Source organism: Athene noctua, chromosome 3 (assembly GCF_965140245.1).
Source record: "Athene noctua chromosome 3, bAthNoc1.hap1.1, whole genome shotgun sequence".
Classification (NCBI taxonomy): Eukaryota; Metazoa; Chordata; class Aves; order Strigiformes; family Strigidae; genus Athene; species Athene noctua.
This window is the reverse complement of record NC_134039.1, coordinates 81,254,200-81,272,864: the sequence shown is the minus strand read 5'-3', so window position 1 is coordinate 81,272,864 and position 18,665 is coordinate 81,254,200. Positions and strand designations below refer to the sequence as shown.

Below are 18,665 nucleotides of genomic sequence, written 5' to 3'. Positions count from 1 at the left end.
TGAAAGTTCTTTCTAATATTTTTTGTGGGTGACCTGGGTAAGCAAGAAAACAAGGAGATGTTTTAGTCTTGGAAGAGGTTAGCAGCATTTGCCAGAGACTCAAGTTCTAGCTTCTAAACACCTTTAAAATTATTTTCATAGCTAATGTCCTCAGCAGACACGTACATGGGTGAACTCTGGAACTAGGAAACATCTTATGCAGCGGGCGGATTCATCCTGGGAGGCAGCTGACAGGTTTATTTTCAGAAGACAAACTTCTTCCTCGGGGTTTCTGCAAAGGGAGAGGAAGTTTTCAAAAGGAGCTGTGCTCGCAGTCTGCTGAGTCAGCATATCCTCAGGTTGCTCTGCTTAGGCCCTGTTCCCAGCTGGCATATGCCTCTCAATGGGTGCTGAGAGAGGTCTCAGTTCATTTCCAGGCCTGCAGTCCCCTCCCTGGGTGAATTTTTCCACTTTCAAGGGCCATTTCTATTTTAATCAACTCAAAGTTGAGTTCCTTTGGACCATTAGACATCTGTGTTCTTCCTCCCAAGAGGACTGCTATTCTGCCAAAAAGGAGATGGAAGCGGTTTATCTGCAGAGCTCTTTGGCCAAGTCCCACCTTCAAACTGTAGCATTGTTATTTGGAAGGAAAAGGAAACCCTGAGAGCCAGAGTAGGATGCACATTGCCTTAATGTGGTCTAAGGCCTGTGGAAATGATCTGTGGAGAGAGCTGGGAGCCTGACAACAGCCCTCCAGAAAGTCAAAATGTTGAATGGAAATTTGCCTAGAAGTAGGCAGGAGTAGTGCCTAAGCTCCTGACCCTCTCTGGAGCTCAGAGAGCTACCTCTGGGTAGTACATTAGCTGCCTCTGTCCATCCTGGGGCCAGACCCTACAGCCTTTTCTGGAGGTAGGTATCCAGCTGAGGGCCTTACTGCTTATGGTTGTGTGCTCCGTTCCTCCTGGGGATGCGTGGCCAGGTGATGAGACACCTAGCAGCTCACTAGTCCCATCTCCTGGGTGGCTTTGCTGCCTGCTACCAGGCTAACGAACCTCCTGGGTTTAGGTGTTTTCTCCACTTCCTAAGGAAAGTGGCACCAGGAGTGTGAGCATCTAGTTGGGACTTGGATCAGGGAGAAATTTGTTCTGCTCTGCTTCATGGCTATATACTCTGCCTTACAGACATTTGATTAGCAGCAGAAAGATTCCTGATAGATAAAAGCTGTTCAAATGTGGTGCAAAAACTGTTCACACCACAGGAGAACATGCAGTATGAGAGACAGATGCAGGCAGATGAGAGAGCACAAGGAATCGGAAGGATCATTAAAATCATATAGCATGGTTTAGGTTGGAAGGGACCTTTAAGATCATCTAGTCTACCCCCCTGCCATGGGCAGGGACATACAAGACTGGCCAACACATCTTGTCACCTTTAGGAGAAACTTTTAGGAGCCTAAAAGAGTTGTGAGGAGGGCTTTGGTGATAGTCACCCCGAAGATAAGGAGCAGCTCCAAAATGTGTGGGCATCCAGTGTGTGTAACTGGCAGCATAAAGGTGCTTAGTTGAAAATCTGATTCTTTTCTTGATGAGCATCACCACCTTGTTAGAGGTAAGAAATGAGTATTCGGTGCTACAGATAAGATGGAGATAGGCTAAGAAGGTCCTTAAAAATGGAGATGAATTGTTATGTTTCAGGGAATAGATAGTGTAAGAGCCAATGGATAGTGCATAGATGTGCAGTCAAAAACATGGACTAGGAAATGTGTTTTGCTGCAGTATGAGTGAATGAGAAAGGCCAGAGAGGAGGAGATTGCAGTAATAGAAACATGCATGTCTGGGACTCCCCTTCTCTTTCTCTTATTCCTGATTGTTCCCCTGAGCAGGGTCTCGCAGACAGCACAAATGGCAGCACAAGCCTTTGGAAACTGCATGTGACCCGCTGGCACAAACAGCAGCCACAAAGATGACTTGCATGTGTGAGACAGCCTGCCACAGAGAAGAAAAGAGCTTTCCACCTTCAGGTGGGCTTTTGACAAAGAGTAAATGAATGGGGAGGAGGCAGCTGAAACCAGAGTATAAAATAAGACGTAAAAACAAAACAAAAATGCAAACAAAACAGGAGGCACTGAGTAACATTTAGACTGATGCGAGATTAATTTTAAGTGTTTTAACCATTCATGCTGAGTGATTAAGTGCTGTGAGATTTGACGGCTCTGATTATCTACTCAGAAGTGTATTTATGCCCATCAAAAGCAAAATGGCATGTTAGAAACAGAGCCTCACCTTCCCCACCTGTATCTGATACAGAGTTTGCAAAGCATAATTCAGCAGTCTGTATGAATCAAAACAATAACAGAGAATTGTGTCTGAATTAAGCACATGCATGACAGATGCAATATTAATTGCTCAGCAGATTTTGTACATGGGATTATGACTGTGTGATTTACCAGTGTTAGAGGCCTGGTTTCGGGTCTCTGAAACCTGTCTACCCCTTGTGCTTCTCCCTTGCCTTGTATGTTCCGATGTCATCAGAACCAGCTCAGAGGTACCATGCCAGCATGGTGTGGACCAGCTCACACGTGAATAAGGACACAGGGTTTGATTATCTTGTCATCTCATTTTAGATATCTAAAAGTGTATGTCCTTGGAGTAAGAACTACCATTCTTCTGCCCATTCCAACCAACTGGTTCCACTTGGTTATATCTTTCAGAAAGATATATAAGATGACAGATATTCCTTTGGTGTCTGGTATCTCTAGAGGTTTCTGACTGGTTTCTTGACAGTAAGTTCATGCCTCTCAATGCACCTGTTTGTTGTCATGAAGTCACACATCAAAGCCCAAACATTTTTTGAAAACGTGGATTAATGATTTTTTTTCCCTAAATATTTCCAAAGTATTTTTCATAATGTTTGCTGATAGCTCGTGCCAGCCTGAAGTCTGAGCGTGTTTCAATGCTAACTCTGGCTCCATTCAAAATGCTCATAACTTCATAAACAAATTCCATTGGCTTTTCAAGATTTCATTTTTGGTCCTAGCTACAAGGTGCATTTTTTTAAAGTGTGAGAACAGTGTTTCCAGTCACACTTCAGAGCTATGTGAGTGGGGAGAAATGTGCTTGTTGTGGTTTAACCCCAGCTGGCAACTAAGCCCCACACAGCTGCTCCACTCACTATCCCCTGGTGAGATGGGGGGAAAGACTCAGAAGAGTAAAAATGAGAAAACTCATGGGTTGAGATAAAGACAGTTTAATAGGTAAAGCAAAAGCTGTGCACACAAGCAAAGCAAAACAAAGAATTCGTTCACCACTTCCCATGAGCAGGCAGGTGCTCAGCCGTCTCCAGGAAAGCAGGGCTCCATCACACCTAACAGTTACTTAGGAAGACAAACACCATTGCTCTGAACATCCCCCCTTTCCTTCTTCTTCCTCCAGCTTTAGATATTGAGCATGATTCCATATGGTGTGGGACATCCCTTTGGTCAGTTGGGGTCAGCTGTCCCAGTTGTGTCCCCTCCTAGTTTCTTGTGCCCCCCCCCCCCCCCCCCCCCCCCCGTGCCCACTCACTGGTGGGGTGGGGTGAGGAGCAGAAAATGCCTTGACTCTGTGTAAGCACTGCTCAGCAGTGGCTAAAACTTCCCTGTGTTATCAGCACTGTTTTCAGCACAGATCCAAAACATAGCCCCATACTAGCTACTGTGAGAAAATTAACTCTCTCCCAGCCAAAACCAGCACAGTACTTTTTTCCATACGATTGGATTGAAGGTCATGATTTCATAATGAAAATTGGTCAGGAGGTTAATGGAAACTCAGAGCTGAAGCATTTACTCAGCAGGTAGCTTCCTCTCTCTTACGGTCCTACTGAGAACACACAAAAGTCCTCACGACTGGAGGAAATAATTATTTGCATCAAATAAGCTGTTATTTTAAAATCCCACCAGAACACAGAGTGGCACGTTAATGCAGTAATATACAAGTTGATGTATAACTAGATGGTTATAGCAATAAAACAGAGCAAAAAAGACTAGGACAGGATGCTTGTCAGAATGCAACTCTGGTGCAATTTGGAGTTAAGCTTCACAGGGCATTACACAGGAGATTGTGAAATATGAGAAGAGAGATAATTGATATGGACCTGTGCAATTCTAGGTTTTAAGTTTAGGCACAAATTAGGACTTGTATAGGAACATCTGTGCCTGTACTTGCGTTGCATTTGGAATTGAGATGTTCTGTAAATTTTATTCCAAATTCAGCTCTTGAGACATCATCAGATCACAGATGATAAGACCTGTGAGAATGTGTATATTCATCTAGAAATGAACTCCTAACCTCCTAAGTTTGTGACGCTAATCACATCGATTACTTTCCCAGCAATTTTTACTTATTGTGCTCGGTATCTATGAAGTGCTAATATACTTGTAATTTGTGACAAGTCGTTGAATTTATTGATGCCACATAAAGCTGAGGTAATGTTAAAAAAGAGGTAGATTTGATGCCTGTTTCATGATGTCGTAAACAAATGCATTGTTCCAGTTAATCAGACAATAGGCAGGAGTGAATGCTATAAAATCACACCCCTCGCTTTGTAGCTCCTTTTTTCTTGTGGGAGAAGCTAAGCTGCTCCTTTTCTTGTGGGAGTAACCTCAAAGGCTGAGCTGGAGAACGCCTTCTTCACAAACACATGCTCCACCCAGCTCAAAACTGATGCACCCCTTCTGAAGCAAGATTTTTTTTTTATTACGGGTTCTCTAGCATCATCCTGACAGGTTCTGTTGGCAGATGCACATTAAAAAGGATACTGCTTAAATGTATTAATTCAATATGATTTGTGGTGAGCAACACAGCTTTTAGCACAGCAGAGGAGAGGGCGATGTTACCAGAATGCCCTGTGTCCATCAGAACTAAGGCTGCATTTAGTGCCATTTATTTTAAATTTCATCTAATAGCTACTTTTCATTCTAAATACCTTGAGTTAATTAGATGTATCGCTTAGGAGAAAATGAGTCACTGTGTGTGACTTGTATGTGTGACTTGGCTGCATAAAATATTAGAAATCTATAGCACTGTATTTTATGTCAGTTGGTTAGAAAACATTCTCTTGAATTCCATGAAATAACCCACTTTTTCATACTGATTTGTTCTTAGTTGGGTGAACAAAACCAAGGAATTGACAGAGATAAATCTGCTATCATTGTCCTCTGAAACACATTTATAAACTCTTGTTTTCAAAGTATTTTTATTCCCATTTCTGCTTCATCACGACATGCAAAAAGTCAATGGACAGTGGTAAAACATAGAATAATGGAAAAATAACCCACATGTCATTGCAATATTGCTCTTTAGCCTTACTGTTCCTACAGTTAGACATGACTTTATTTTACATGAAAAATTTGCTGTCTTTTATCATTAATTACCGCTTATGACATTAACATTCTGCTTGTTACTGTCTGAAGTACTGGTGTTGTTAACCTCCATGCTCTGGAGCAGGACAGTGCCGCAGTGACATATTAAAAAAACTTAAATTCCATCTGCAGTGGTTATTAGGGGTTTAAAACTACGGAAAGATTCCAATCTTCCAGCCCTTTAGTGCCTCTCTCACCTTTAGAAATAATTTAGAGATATATTTTTGAGATATTTAGCTATCTGAAGATACCCGGGAGGATGTTTGCAAGTGCTTTGATGCTTAGTTACTGTAGGAAGTTACTTGCATCATAAAGTACCTAATAATCTTTAGAAGTCTGGTCCTTGACAACTAAGTGGGTGTTTTTAAATTATGCTTCCATGCTATAGGAAAAGAGGGAACTTGGAATTTAAAGTACTCTTTACTGGGCAAGTGTCTGCAAGTATAGACCTGGCTTCTGGTTTAACCTCCTCTGTTACCTCCCCAAAGGCACTCTGGGGACATCTGTGAATCTAGGTTTCTCTCTCCTGAAAATAGAAACCTATACATAAGGTCCTTGTACTTCAGAGTAATACAAGTAGCAGGAATAAATGAACTCAAACACTATTTAATTTTTAATTAGACTCCCTTTATCATATCCTTTGTAAAACTGGGGAGATTAACTTTCTCAAACTTATTCTCACCTGGTTAAAAACCAATTAGTTGTTACACACAAGCCGAATGCCTCCTTATTAGTAAGAATTTCTGCTAATTATATTGTTCTGGTTAAGTGACTTTTCTGCCACTTGGTGTGTCAAGTTCAGATTTACTTTGGACCCTGCAGCAGTGCTGCCAAAAGTTGAATCCAGCCAAGTGAGAACCCCAGCAGCAGTCTTGCCTGATTAAAGATTTCAAGATTTGGCCCAGATGAATCATGGTACGATTAATTCTGCCCATTGCTGTGAGTTTTCTTTCTCTTCCATCCCTCTGCTTCTTTCCTGAAGACTGTGTGCAAGGCAAGCCCAACAGCAGTGGAAGCAGAAGTATTTTTGTCTCCAGTATCTGGGAAGATTGAAAATAAGACAGGCTTGAACATCAGTAGCTTTCACTTAAGCTTTAAAATGGCAGGTTCAGTTACATAGGACTGGAGCTGTATTCTCCTCTGTCATTACCAGCTGTGCAGAGGAGTGGCTCCAGGACATTCAGTAGTCCCACTGCTTTCACGCAGGTGTCAGGAGAAGTGAATCTGCCTTTGAGTTTGGCTTTCTCTATGCTGTGATTGAGGACAGTAACTCAAAATGAACACAGAGAGGTGTGGTTGTCCTCTGAGATCAATCCCCCTCTGTGCAGAGCTTTCCACTTACTCTCATGGTATAGGGTGTATATGACTCACCCGAGGGCTATTGGCACTTCCCACAGGCAACTGGGGGAGCAGTCTTCTGTGTAGGAGTGTCCTAATACAGTGATGATGAAACATGGAATCCTGCCTAGCCTCTTACTTATCCTTCTGTCTTTCTCAATAAATAAAATAAATTGGCTTCCCAGTAGCTTGATGGGAAGGAGGGGGTTTTCTGGCAGGTTGCTGCTGATGAGTTTGTCATGCGGCTAATCCCCGCAGACCGAGCATTTGAGTCAGACCACTGCTGAGATGCCAGCTAAGGATTGCCCAAGGAGCCCTGAGAGACCTGTGCTCCAGCATCCCAGTCTGCAGGGCTTCCCCACTCCATGGGCATGCGGCCTTGGGGACAGCCAGGTGGGCACGGTGGAGGCAAGCACAGCTGGTGCACAGTGGCCCTAACAACACAAATACATTGAGACTTGATCGAGACTCAAACCCACACATGCTAGGAGAAGCAAAGTGATTATTATTGTACTACCTTCACTCATAGGATCTCCCACCACTTTTGGAGAGCATTTGGTGTTTGTTACTGTAGGAGACAACTGCAGCTGGGCAAATCTGACACTGTTGGCCTCTAACATGACACCAAGGAAATGTAATGGGTTTTAATTATCACACACACACTCAGACTGATGGAACTCAATCAAGGCTTGAGAGATTTTCTAGCCTGCCCAGCAACAATACTGAGCATGCAAAGGACTCATCAAAGTCATTGGGGGGTAAAAAGTTTATGCCCAGGATGTCATTTGTACTTGATTGCCCGTTTGCTTTTCTGCTTTTCTTGTGGAGAAAATGCAGTTTATATCTAAACATCTTTAGATATGACTGTGGAGCATAGTCTTCCTTCATGCTGTGAGCCAAAGTGTCCTTTTGGTTACATCACTGTTCTCCAAGTACGTAAACGATTTCCACCTTTCTACTGTTACTTGTCCTTATCATCAGCAGTATGGCTTCACCTCACTCATATGCACTAGCTTTTAGGGTAACTCAATAGCTAAAGATCCTGTACAAACCAGAGCTGGACATCCCAGCTCTGTCACATCTCCTGGGTGATATCTACATTTATTTCCCCTATCATGGAATGAAATTATCTAGTTTTGTTACATTTTTCAGTTCTGTGCTCATCCAAATAGGCAGTTATCCATGTTTATGTGTAACATGTCTGTACAGGTACATGGGTGGTATAACATTCACCCTTCATTAGTATTTATTCAAACCAGTGAAAGAGATAACAGTAGACAACAACATCCCCGTGTCTGTGTCAAATGGGTATTTCACGGATGGCAGAGCTTTCTTTTCGGAAGTGTAGTATCTGCTGCCAGGTTTCGGATATAACTGAATGTATGTGTACATACTGCACTCATCTGAGAACCAGGAGGCTACAAAAAGAGTATTGTGCCAGTTCTTCAGCTCTTCATTCACTGTAAGCTAATAAGAGCTTCTCATTTTGTGGGGAAAGGCACAGGGACACTGCTCTGCCTGCAGCCGGATCACCCTTCCAAGAGTGTCAGTCTCCCTCTTTAGGGCAGTGTTTTTCAAGGGTTTTGCAGATAGAGCCTCCTTTTTGTTCATCTGTCATTGCATGAAACCCCTTCAGAGCAACTCAGCCCAGGAGCTGCTCACCACCTTTAACTCCGTGTAGCTCCTCGTGTCTCCCAGGCAAGGGAGTGGGAATCAGCTATAATTACTGGCTGCACATGTAAATCCACACTCCTCCACACTGGAAAAACAGGGCTGCTGCCAACAACCAAAAGATGGTTCACTGTTTTTGGCTGAGATAAATCCTTGCAACCACTACTTTTATCTTTTTCACCTTTAGTGATTAATTCATCATTAATATTTGTTTTGATGTGTTTCAGATTAAACAGTCTGGAAGTTTTTGCTCAAGCTTTGAGAGCCTTTTTGAACACTGTCAGTTGGGATACGCTGCTTGGAAAAAGTTGTTCTGATGGCTTGGTCTGCTGCTTGTGGAAACCAGGGGTATCCCTGAAATCAGGGATGGCACTGATACGGGGATATTCATGTTGCCTTAAATGGGCTGCAGGTCCTACTGTAGTAATCTAAACATTTCAGGTTATTTGGTCCTAGTCTTCCCACTAGAGCTGTGAATTATTGTGACAGAAGACCCAGAATTTAAATTTCTTTTTCTTGAAAGGCAACTGAGCAGCATTCACATGAAGATGCTTGAGACAGGTGAACGCAAGGTCAGCACCTAACTCCGGATGTGCCATCTAGGAATCCCTTATTTTTATTCTTGAAGTGCCTGTATTCATTTGTTATGTTTGTGGGGGATTATAAAGTTCCACTGGTGCCTAGTGAAAACCCATGCATCTGTGCCGGAGATGTTCAGCCTTTGTCTGAGCTCTGTTGTGATCCGGATACAAAGCAGAACAGGGCATAACCTCAGCCTGTGTCCTGGGGAAGCAATGAGCCAGTGGGCTCACTCGTTGCATGCTTAATGGACCCAGCAGCGTGCCTGGCGCAACAGCTGAAGTCAGCTATTGTTTCAGATACGTCAGGATACTGCCTTCAGCATCCCTTTTGTACTGTGCCTGATGGCTAGAAAGTACATCCGGGAGGAAAATACATGTGCTCTGGGCTGAGGAGGTTCATACATTCCCCCAGAAAGGAACCAAGACATTTTTTAAAGGGAGCAAACAGTCCTCCCTTCTTCAAGCTGCCCTGCTGTGCAGAGTGATGCAGGAAAGCATGCCCCCAGCAGACTGCAAGTTCCCCTGGCAGTGAAGGAGCCAGAAAACTCTCTGCTCTGCTGGATCTGAAGAGAAGGATTACACTGCTAGGGAGTATAGCGTAAGGTAGGGCACAGATGAGAAATTGTGAGTTGCACGTGGGTAGGCCCGTTAGTGTTACAGCATCTTAAATGCACAGCTCGGGCTTCCAGCTGTGAAATGTCTCCAACTTGACATTATCACCATGAAATTTCATGAGAATATTTTATGAACATGGTAAGTAAGACTGGCATTCACAATAGCAGACATGCAGTGCTTGGGAAGGAAGGCCATTTAAATTGTTGGAAAGACTTCTTGGGTCTTTACCCGTGAGTAACAGGAGATCACCGAGGTGATGGGTAGGATCCGGAAAGAGGTCAAGTTGTATAAGCATGAGACAAGGTCTCCTGACACCTCCCCATCCTTTCTCCTCCATGCGGTGTTATACCCCCATGTAAGACCCAGAGAAGGCACCTGTTTTGACGGCAGAATCACTCAGCATCCTGCTAGGACACTGGCTCAAGACAAATCCCATTCTGGCTCATTTCTTTGCATATAGAAAATTACATTTCAAATCCTGAAATAACTAAACGGGCAAAAAATGTTAATTTTAAAATCATCATCATCTTCTAAGGCTAATCTATCTCTCTCCTCAAATTTGGCTGCCCCTGCTTCCTTCAGATGCCTGCTCTGAGACACTTGCTGCTTGCTACCAGCACTGGGGCTTTTCATCAGTCTCCGGTCACAGCTGAGGGAAGGTGTATGAAGTGATTCATTCCCTCGAGGTTTGCCTTTGTGTCCCATCTTCTAGGGCATCCAAGGTCTTTCTCTTCTAGCTGGTTTTCCAAAGCAGGCAGAACTATATGATGCTTTTTCCTACCCATTCCAATTAACCTGATGGAAGCATAGAGATCTTAAAGATATTAGTAAAGACTAATTTCTTTCATGTGTTGTGAGCAGTCTGTGGTCTGGAGACCACACGTGACTCCAAAATTCAACTTCCTGGCCTTCCAGTCACAGAGATTTAGCTAATCTGGCCAGGCAATCAACATATGGGCACTGAACCATCTGGAATTAGCTCTCCCTTGCCCAGTCACTAGATCAAGCAAGGCAAGATGAGCAGTGTGGGTGGGAACAAAAGGTATCACAGTGGTAGGAGATCAGAGGAGGTCAAAACCACCGTCTGGCCAGGAGACATAGCACCATTTCTATCTTTCTGATCATAAATTCAAGTTCTCTTTCATTTTTAATGCAAGGGAATATTCAGTATTGAACCCAGTGAACCTCTTCCAGCTCTTTGCAATAAGCAAAATAAGGATATAACTTCAAAAAAACAGCGATATAAATGCAGTAGGAGAGAAAAAGCAGATGTTTTGGCTTTGCAAACTCTGTAGACCCACCTTCACTAAGAGCAACTGACATCTGCCTGGTTTTGTTCACATCTCTGCTCTGTGTCTAGCTGAGGTTTTGTAAACTTTCACATTATTTGCATGTGTGTTTGTGAGTGAGAGAGGGGAAGACTGCTGATCTGAGATGGTGGAGACCAAAGCCCTTTCTGTAGCTGCAGAAGCTGTCACCGCTGCAGTACCACATACTTCTTGGCTGCAGGGGAGGAACATTCTGTGGGTTGTGAAGTAGTAGAAATTAATCTCAGTGCCATTAAACCTTCCAATTTTATTCTAAAGCTGTCTCTAAAGATGTTGATTTCACGGGACAGTGGTTGACTTGGTGATATGAATCTAGTCGCCTTTTATTTATCATGGGCTGCCGAACCCTTGGATGATAGTAATCCAAGGGTACTATCCCCATGTTGGCATAAGTATTTTTAAATTTATGATCTTCCAACCTGCAACTTCACTTTTGTGTGCAAAAGAAAATAAAACCAACTAATGTCTTTTTTTCCCCTCTACAAACGTGACTGCAAGCAGCCCCAGCCTGTGCAGTTCCTGCTTGCTTCTGTGAACTGCTCGGGGCCACCTCTCCTGGCTGCTTGGAGTCATCGTACAATGCTGTCAGTAGACTATTTGCTGACTGTGCAATGGTGGTATAAAAGACATTCCCACTGAGTGGCCTGAAATCATTAAGGAGACAAGAAGTTTCAATCTGAGATATAAAATCTCACAAGGTAGTTTGTGCCCTGTTTGTGGGGGAAGGAAGGGTCTGCTATAAAGTCACCTTTTATAAGATACAAGATATCAGAGAGTTGATGGATGAGAAAGACCTCATAGATACCAACTGTGAAAAAAAAAAAAAAAAAAAAAAGATTGAACTGGAGCTTACATTTCTTCATTTCACACCAGAAATTCCATGTGGGAGGGAAACCTGGACGATAGGAGAAGTGTCATGCTGAACTCTGCTCATGCAAATATCAGTGAGGCTATATAGGGAATATCCATCTGTAAAATACCCATCCTGGAGGATGTTTGGGGGCTACAGGATAAGAACAGGAGGGGTTAGAGTTAGAGATACGGTATTTCACATCATACATGTCCGGTTGATTCTTAAAGGTCTGAATTATTACCTTGCATCAAGGTAAGGCACTGAAAATCCCATGAACAGCACCAGTATTTGAAGGGTTCTCCAGACCAGGAGTGGTGGACAAAGCTCTGCTGCAGTCAGCCAGCCGTTTCTAGGACAGCCATCATTTTCCTTCCCTGTACCAACTCTTGCCATCTCACTTACCTGGTTCCCATCTTAACAGACGTGTTACATTTTCCACTTGGGAGCAGGTCGATTTGTTCCCATGAGTTCTCACATCATTACCAGCCGTCCTGAAGATTTTTTGGTAATTTTGTTTCATGTGGATAGCAATCTGATATGATCACTCTGTGTGAATATGTCTGAGACTACCCTAATATCTGTCAAAATTATTGACTCATTTCAACCAAATAAGGCAGCGGAGCAGAGGTAAGTTTCTAGTGTTCTTCAGAGCAGAAGCTGTGATTTAAACACTTCTCTTGGCCAACTAGCGAATTCATCAAGGCCAGTAACCCCCATGCTGCTGACAAAACTCTCTGCAGGGTAGATGTGAAAATGGAACATCTATTCACAAAGACATTTGGTTACTCAAAGCTACAAATCCTTACAGACTCAGGTTTTGTTAGTTCTGGCTTTCACAAAATTATTTGTGCTTTCTTGTGGCATTTTATCCATGACACGTGCTGTTCATGGACGTGCAGAATTAAATGTCATGTCTTGCAAATGTAACAGTCTGACTTGGAAAGAGATGTTACAGAGGGAACCTGCCCTACTTAAATGACTCTCCTGTTTGCCCAAGGTTTTTGTATAGTATTCTTCTAAGTGATCCTAGTTTTCAGTGTTAAATATGATGGATGTTAATGTAAGTGATTCAATCATAGCTCATAAAATGCCTTTGGAACTGAGGTATTTAACATGCTCTCCTGGCAGCTCGGCAGCCAAAGCAACAGCAAAATCTGGATCCTCTGCTTTTATCTGTGCAGACTGCTACCCCTCTAATTGACAATCTGTGGCAATATGCAACAAGTTTACTTTCAGCCTATTAGCCTCTGGGATGGTCAGGAGCTGGCAGAGATGTACAGGAAGCTCAGTCATTAAAGGATTTAGTTTCCCTTATTGTACATCTATGTCTATATTTTAATCATTTGCTTCTTAAAAGCAATCTCCAGCCAAAGCTAAATGGAATATATTGATTTTTAATTTTTTTTTTTTTTGGGGGGGGGCAAATCTTGAAGTGAGTTTTGCCCATTAGGGCTAGTTCTGGACCTGTGGGGCTTGTGCCCTTCTGGTGGCAGCGAGTAGGATGTGGTGGCTCTGTGCTGGCCAGTGGTGAGGGTGGATTTTAGCATCACTGGCATCACATACTCGTCACTACTCCACTGCCACAGCACACCCAGTTTGGCACGATGGAAACTGTCATACAGGGCCGAATGCCACTCCTGGTCAAGTCAAGTCTTGTTTTGGGGACAGGTTTCACCTCCTTCAGAGGCAGATGTTTCTGTGTTTCAGCAGCACTGAATGCTGTAGCAGTCAGGGAAAAATGACAATTCCACTATCAACACTCCTGTGCAGTGACTCCACAGCAAGCAAAGGGGACCAGTCTGTGCTTGGCACTCTACAGCAGATCAAAGGCTCTTCCGTCAGCCCTTGTTTACCCAGCTGCCATCGTCAGAAAAGTCACCTGAAGGTGTTGGTTGCCCAGTTCAGTTTGCTCCTTTGAGTCTTGGTTAGCAATTTGCTCATATATTAAAATATTTCTCAGGTGTAACATTGCCTCTATTCATTTGTGTTGTTGACGCCTTTGTAACAGCACACGGGCAGAATCAGAGACCTGAAAGGCTGGAGAGGAAACTCGATAATTTTGCACAGTTGCGTCGAGCACTGTGTCTTGTGTCTGCCTGCAGCATGGCATCCAAACCAAAGCTTCTCTGAAAGAGGTGAATCCATCCTTTCTTTTCACAGTTTCTTACCAGGACTAATCACTTCGTGGGGGTTTTGTATACTTAAATTTCCCCGATTCTCCTTTCTACATTTATTTTCCTCTTCTTTGTCCCCTGGATTGCAGCATCTCATGGGCCTTGTAGGGTGAAGAGTCCTGAATGAATTGGTTAAAGTATCAGCCTCTCTTTATTTGTATTTTTATTTCTAGACATCTTCTTTCTGTTGAATATTCCTGAGGAATTCCAAAGCAGCAGTGGCTGGAGGTGGCACCTGCCTTTCATGTCACTGAAGTGGGGATTTGTGGCAACACATCAGGGTGTGGGAAATGTGAGCAGCACCGGGGGCTTTGCCAGGAAGGAGGGAGAACATCAGGGAAAAAAAGCAAGTATAATGAAGGGGAGGTTAAAAGGATGGTAAGGGAGATTTCCTTAGCTGGATGTTTTCTTGTTCGTAACAATTTATGTAATCTGATCTAATCTGCTGTAACCAAACCCATGTTTTGATGTTCACTTTTGGGGTTTTTCTCCTTTCTTTGGAAACAATGGGAATTACTGTGACCCCAGTCCATGTCCATGTCCCCTCCGCTACAGTCATAATGTTGCACCATCACATACCACAACAACATCAATACGTTACTTTACGCAGAGTTAATCCAGGTCGGGTTTATCTATTGCAGTGTGGGAGCCACACGTTGGGATGGGAGGAGGATGGAGAGGGAGGACAAAGAGAAGAAAAAGGCTGCAGTGAAGTGGCGTTAAGATCCTCTCACTGAGATGGGAAGGAGAAGGTATTGAAATAATATGGCCCATTGGTTAAGATAATGATCTGAAGTCAGGGGACCTGGTTTCTTGGCCCCCTCTGCTTCCTCCTCTCACGTGATTTACATAAAAACTTCTAGCTTTTTTGCATGCCACTTCCCCTTTTGTAAAATGAGAGCAAAACATTTTAAAAAAATAAATCCTGGCAGGTCTTGAGGAGATCAGATAGTCCGGTGAGTATTTCTGCTAAGCAAGATCACCTCTGGGGCTGTGTGAAGGCATTTGGAGGCTTAACAGGATGAATCCTCTGAACCTTGGAGATTCACTTGGCGCTTCTAGTGGGGGATAAAAGCAAAGTTAATTAAGCCATTCCCAAATCTCTCCTGATCCGTGACCATCAAGTAGTTGCTGCTGCACAGTGCTTTCCTCGGCTCTTGATGTACCCGAGCATCCGTGCAAGACAGACGCGTGTGCTTGGCTGTCACCCGCATGTCTGGCGCTGCCGATCTGCTCGCAGAGGAGTGGGACGAACGTGTCCCAATCCCCGTCGGCCTTTGTGGTATCGACAAAATGCTGTGACAATACCGCACTCGATTTCCCCAACCCCGGGCTGTTATTGTAATGAACAGTATTCAGCCTTGAAGGGTTAATTATTGTGTATCAGCGTTGTGGGCGATTGCTCGGTCATGCTTTAAAGTGAAGAAAGGAGCCCGGGAATTTCTGCGGGTGGAGTGAGCGGCAGAGGACGGGCGGCTGCTGCTGGCTGCAGTGACCTCTGCTGGGAAGCCCACGGCTGCTCTGGTCCAGCTTCCACAACACAACCTGCAACTCCATCTAAACCGTAGGTTTCTGCCCAAGTGATTTCCATCGATTATTTATTTTTTTTTTAGAATTTTGAATTCCATTTTCCTTTAAATAGCTTGTCATTTGAGAATCTATCTGAGTAGAGAAATGCTGTGTGGGACAAGCTGCTTCATTTGCAGGAGTGAGATGTGCATTTCACCAAGTTAAGCACTCCACAGTTCAGCCCTTGCTGGGCTTGGGGAGGCTGAGAGAAAGTGGAAAAAAAATGCCTCCTTCCCATCTCCCCCTTGAATCCAGCGACCACCAGCAGTGGTGCACAGGCATCACCTCCCAAATGGACATCTTCCAAATGCCCTCATCCCTATGCAAGTGGCTCCCTTTGTACTTTGGGGGTCATCCAGCTTCTTCTGCTGCCTCCTTCCAGCTTATATTTTATATTCGCTGTCTCCCTGAATCCCACATGCTCACATCCTGCACCTGATTTCAAGGAGGGTCAGATTGGCTCAGTATAGAGGACTCCGCAGCGGTAGGACTAAACCCTTTCTAACCCCTTCACTTTAGAACCGAGCAAGTTTATCTGCCTTCAGAGAGCAAGGCCAGTGGTGCAGTGCCCATTTGGTTTGCAAGTCAGAAAGGGAAGAGGGTCTTGCGGCAGCCCTCAGTGTGCAGTGTTGCATGTCCGATGAGCTCTTTTCTGGCCTCTGCCTCCCTGGTTGTCCTTGTGGGTAACCCACCCATTAGCCACGTGTGTGACAGTTAGGTGTTGCTGGCAGCTGTCTCAGAGGGGGTTTGGCTGAAGAACTTCTGAGGTTCTCAAAAATAGAAATGCAAAGCATTAATATGTGTGTGGTAAAAACGGTATGGCAGACTAAGTTGGAGGCTTTAAACAGATAATGCTACAGTAGATTATTTGTATTAAAACTGTTTTCTTGACCATGATGATATGAGGTACACAAATCATCATGTGAATGTTCATGTGCATAGAGGAAAGTGGATAAATACATATAATAATTTCCATTAACAGTGAATATTTGCTTGAAATGTCATTTGGGATCCTAGTGTACCTTCAACTAACTTCAACAAGGCAAAACTGCCCCGATCAGGACTAGACCTGCACAGCCAAATAAAGGTTTCCAAACATGTATTGTGTAAAGCCAAGTGGGTGCTGTATAGGTTTCCTGTTGTCAGTATTAAAAACTTAATTTGTGATACAGTCTACCTGGAAATTCTACTAAAATATCATGGGATTTTCCAGATATTTATGTAGAGTGAGGCGCCTACTCAAGTGTTTGCTGCTCTGACATCCTGTAGTGTGTTACATTTGAGTTCACATTGTTGATGTTGAATTTCCTGTGTGTGAAGGTCCTTATATGAGTGAAGCTTTTGATGACTGATTATGGGCATAAATTCAGATCAGTCATAACCCTTCCAGTGAATTTGGAGGAAATTGGATTAGTCTGCGTTCTTACGGGAAAGATGCTGGGCACAGGGGACTTTCTGCTCTCAGCATCTTCATGCAGATGTTAGGGCAGTTGGGACCGCTGAGGATGAGGTGCTGACACATGATTAAGCAACTTAATTAAGCTACTTGAACCTTCAAACATGTAGAGTTTTGCATTTGCTGATGATGCATTTTTACATTCTTTCTGAATGTGTCCATCTGTTGTTTAATGAGTGGTCTCTGCTTAGCATTTCCCAGCTTTCTCTTGCTCTTAAAATGATTGTCTGCAATTGGTGTAATTAATATTCTGCCCCTGGAGTTGTACTGGTAGTCTCTTTAGAGTTTGCACAAGTTAAACGTAACCTTTGGAAATTATTTGGAAGCATTTAAGGAGCACATCCAGAGAAGCATTGCTCTAGTAGTTAATTAAATGTGTGCTAAAGAGATGATTTTTCTCTTTAAAGCTAGCATTTTGACAAGAGGCTTAGTGGGAATGATTGGTAGGAATGGTGAGGGTGTAGAAAACCCATGAAGATGCTTGGAGGCGTTGCACAGAAAGCACACGGTGCTTAATAATGCTGCAGGGGAATTTGCGTGTCCAGAGCAGGTGTGACATCAGAGCAGGGTGAATTTGGTGGGAAGGAGCGTGGGGCTCTCATATGGCTGCTGCCCACCTGTGCCAGCTTCTGTGTGGAGACAAATCCCTCCCTTCTCCCTGCCAGGCTGCACCCTGCCTCTGTCACTCCCTCACACTCTGCTTTGCTACTGTCCTGAAACTTCAATCTCCAACTAACCGTCTTCATTCATCTGACACAGGAACTGTAAACCTCTAATTTCCCAAATAGTTAACCTTTAAATAGTTCAGCTTCAGAGGGGATTGAAGGAATTTTCTGTGAGTAGCATCCAGGCTGTGAAGAAATTCTGACTGTTTACTTTGGTTGAAATCGTGTTTTATGATGTTGAATAAAGCACTGACAAGTAGTGTCTAACTAAAATTAGCTTTATGTTTTGCAGCCACTTAAAAAAATAAAAATCACTATTTCATCTTATGTTTTTTCAGGATCAAGCATGAAAATATAGTTGCCCTGGAAGATATCTATGAGAGTCCGAATCATTTATATCTGGTCATGCAGTTGTAAGTACTGAACCTAATGAAGTTTCTGTGTCAAAATTTCCAACTCTTCTTGTTCTGCTTTTGTTCTTTAACCCAAAAGATGAGATACATGGGAGGAATTTGTCTTGTGTGCTGTAGTCTGAAAAATCCTCAGAAGGTGGTTAAAAATTAATCTCCAGACATGATGGGCTGGGTTGTTGTGAGATTGGGAACTAAGGTGTTTTGTGAATAGTCTCATCCAACTCAAACCAGAGTGAAGAGGAGATGTTAAGGGAATTGGAACTGGCTCCATACATATGGAGTTGACAGAGTTTAGTTCTCTGTGACTCAACAAATACCTGGTTTATACTGAGAGGTGACCTGAGATGCCACTGTGTGCATGGGTGCTGGATTTACAAGAAAGCGTCATGCTCATCTCAGCAGCAGCAGTAACTCATCACATTCTTGACATATTTCTCTCACCAGAGCCCCTCTCCTTCCCCGTATTTCCCCTGTGAGACTCAGAAGATCAGGATCCCATCGGGTACATGATAGACTGTGGCTGACCTGGTCCTCCCATCACTTCTACCTGGGAGGGAAGAGGGAAGTGACAGGCAGATGTTTATAACGCTTTTTTAATTCTCTTCCTGAAATCAATTAAAAAACG

General features: G+C 43.5%; 1 protein-coding gene across 3 annotated transcripts in view; it reads left to right on the top strand.

Moving 5' to 3' along the window:
• CAMK1D (calcium/calmodulin dependent protein kinase ID) overlaps positions 1-18,665 on the top strand; it is a 227,004-nt gene that overhangs the window by 118,865 nt on the left and 89,474 nt on the right. For all 3 annotated transcript variants that reach the window (XM_074903490.1, XM_074903489.1, XM_074903488.1), the window contains exon 3: positions 17,966-18,040. In XM_074903490.1, coding sequence (XP_074759591.1) covers positions 17,966-18,040 — 75 coding nt within the window. The remainder of the gene's footprint in view (positions 1-17,965; positions 18,041-18,665) is intronic.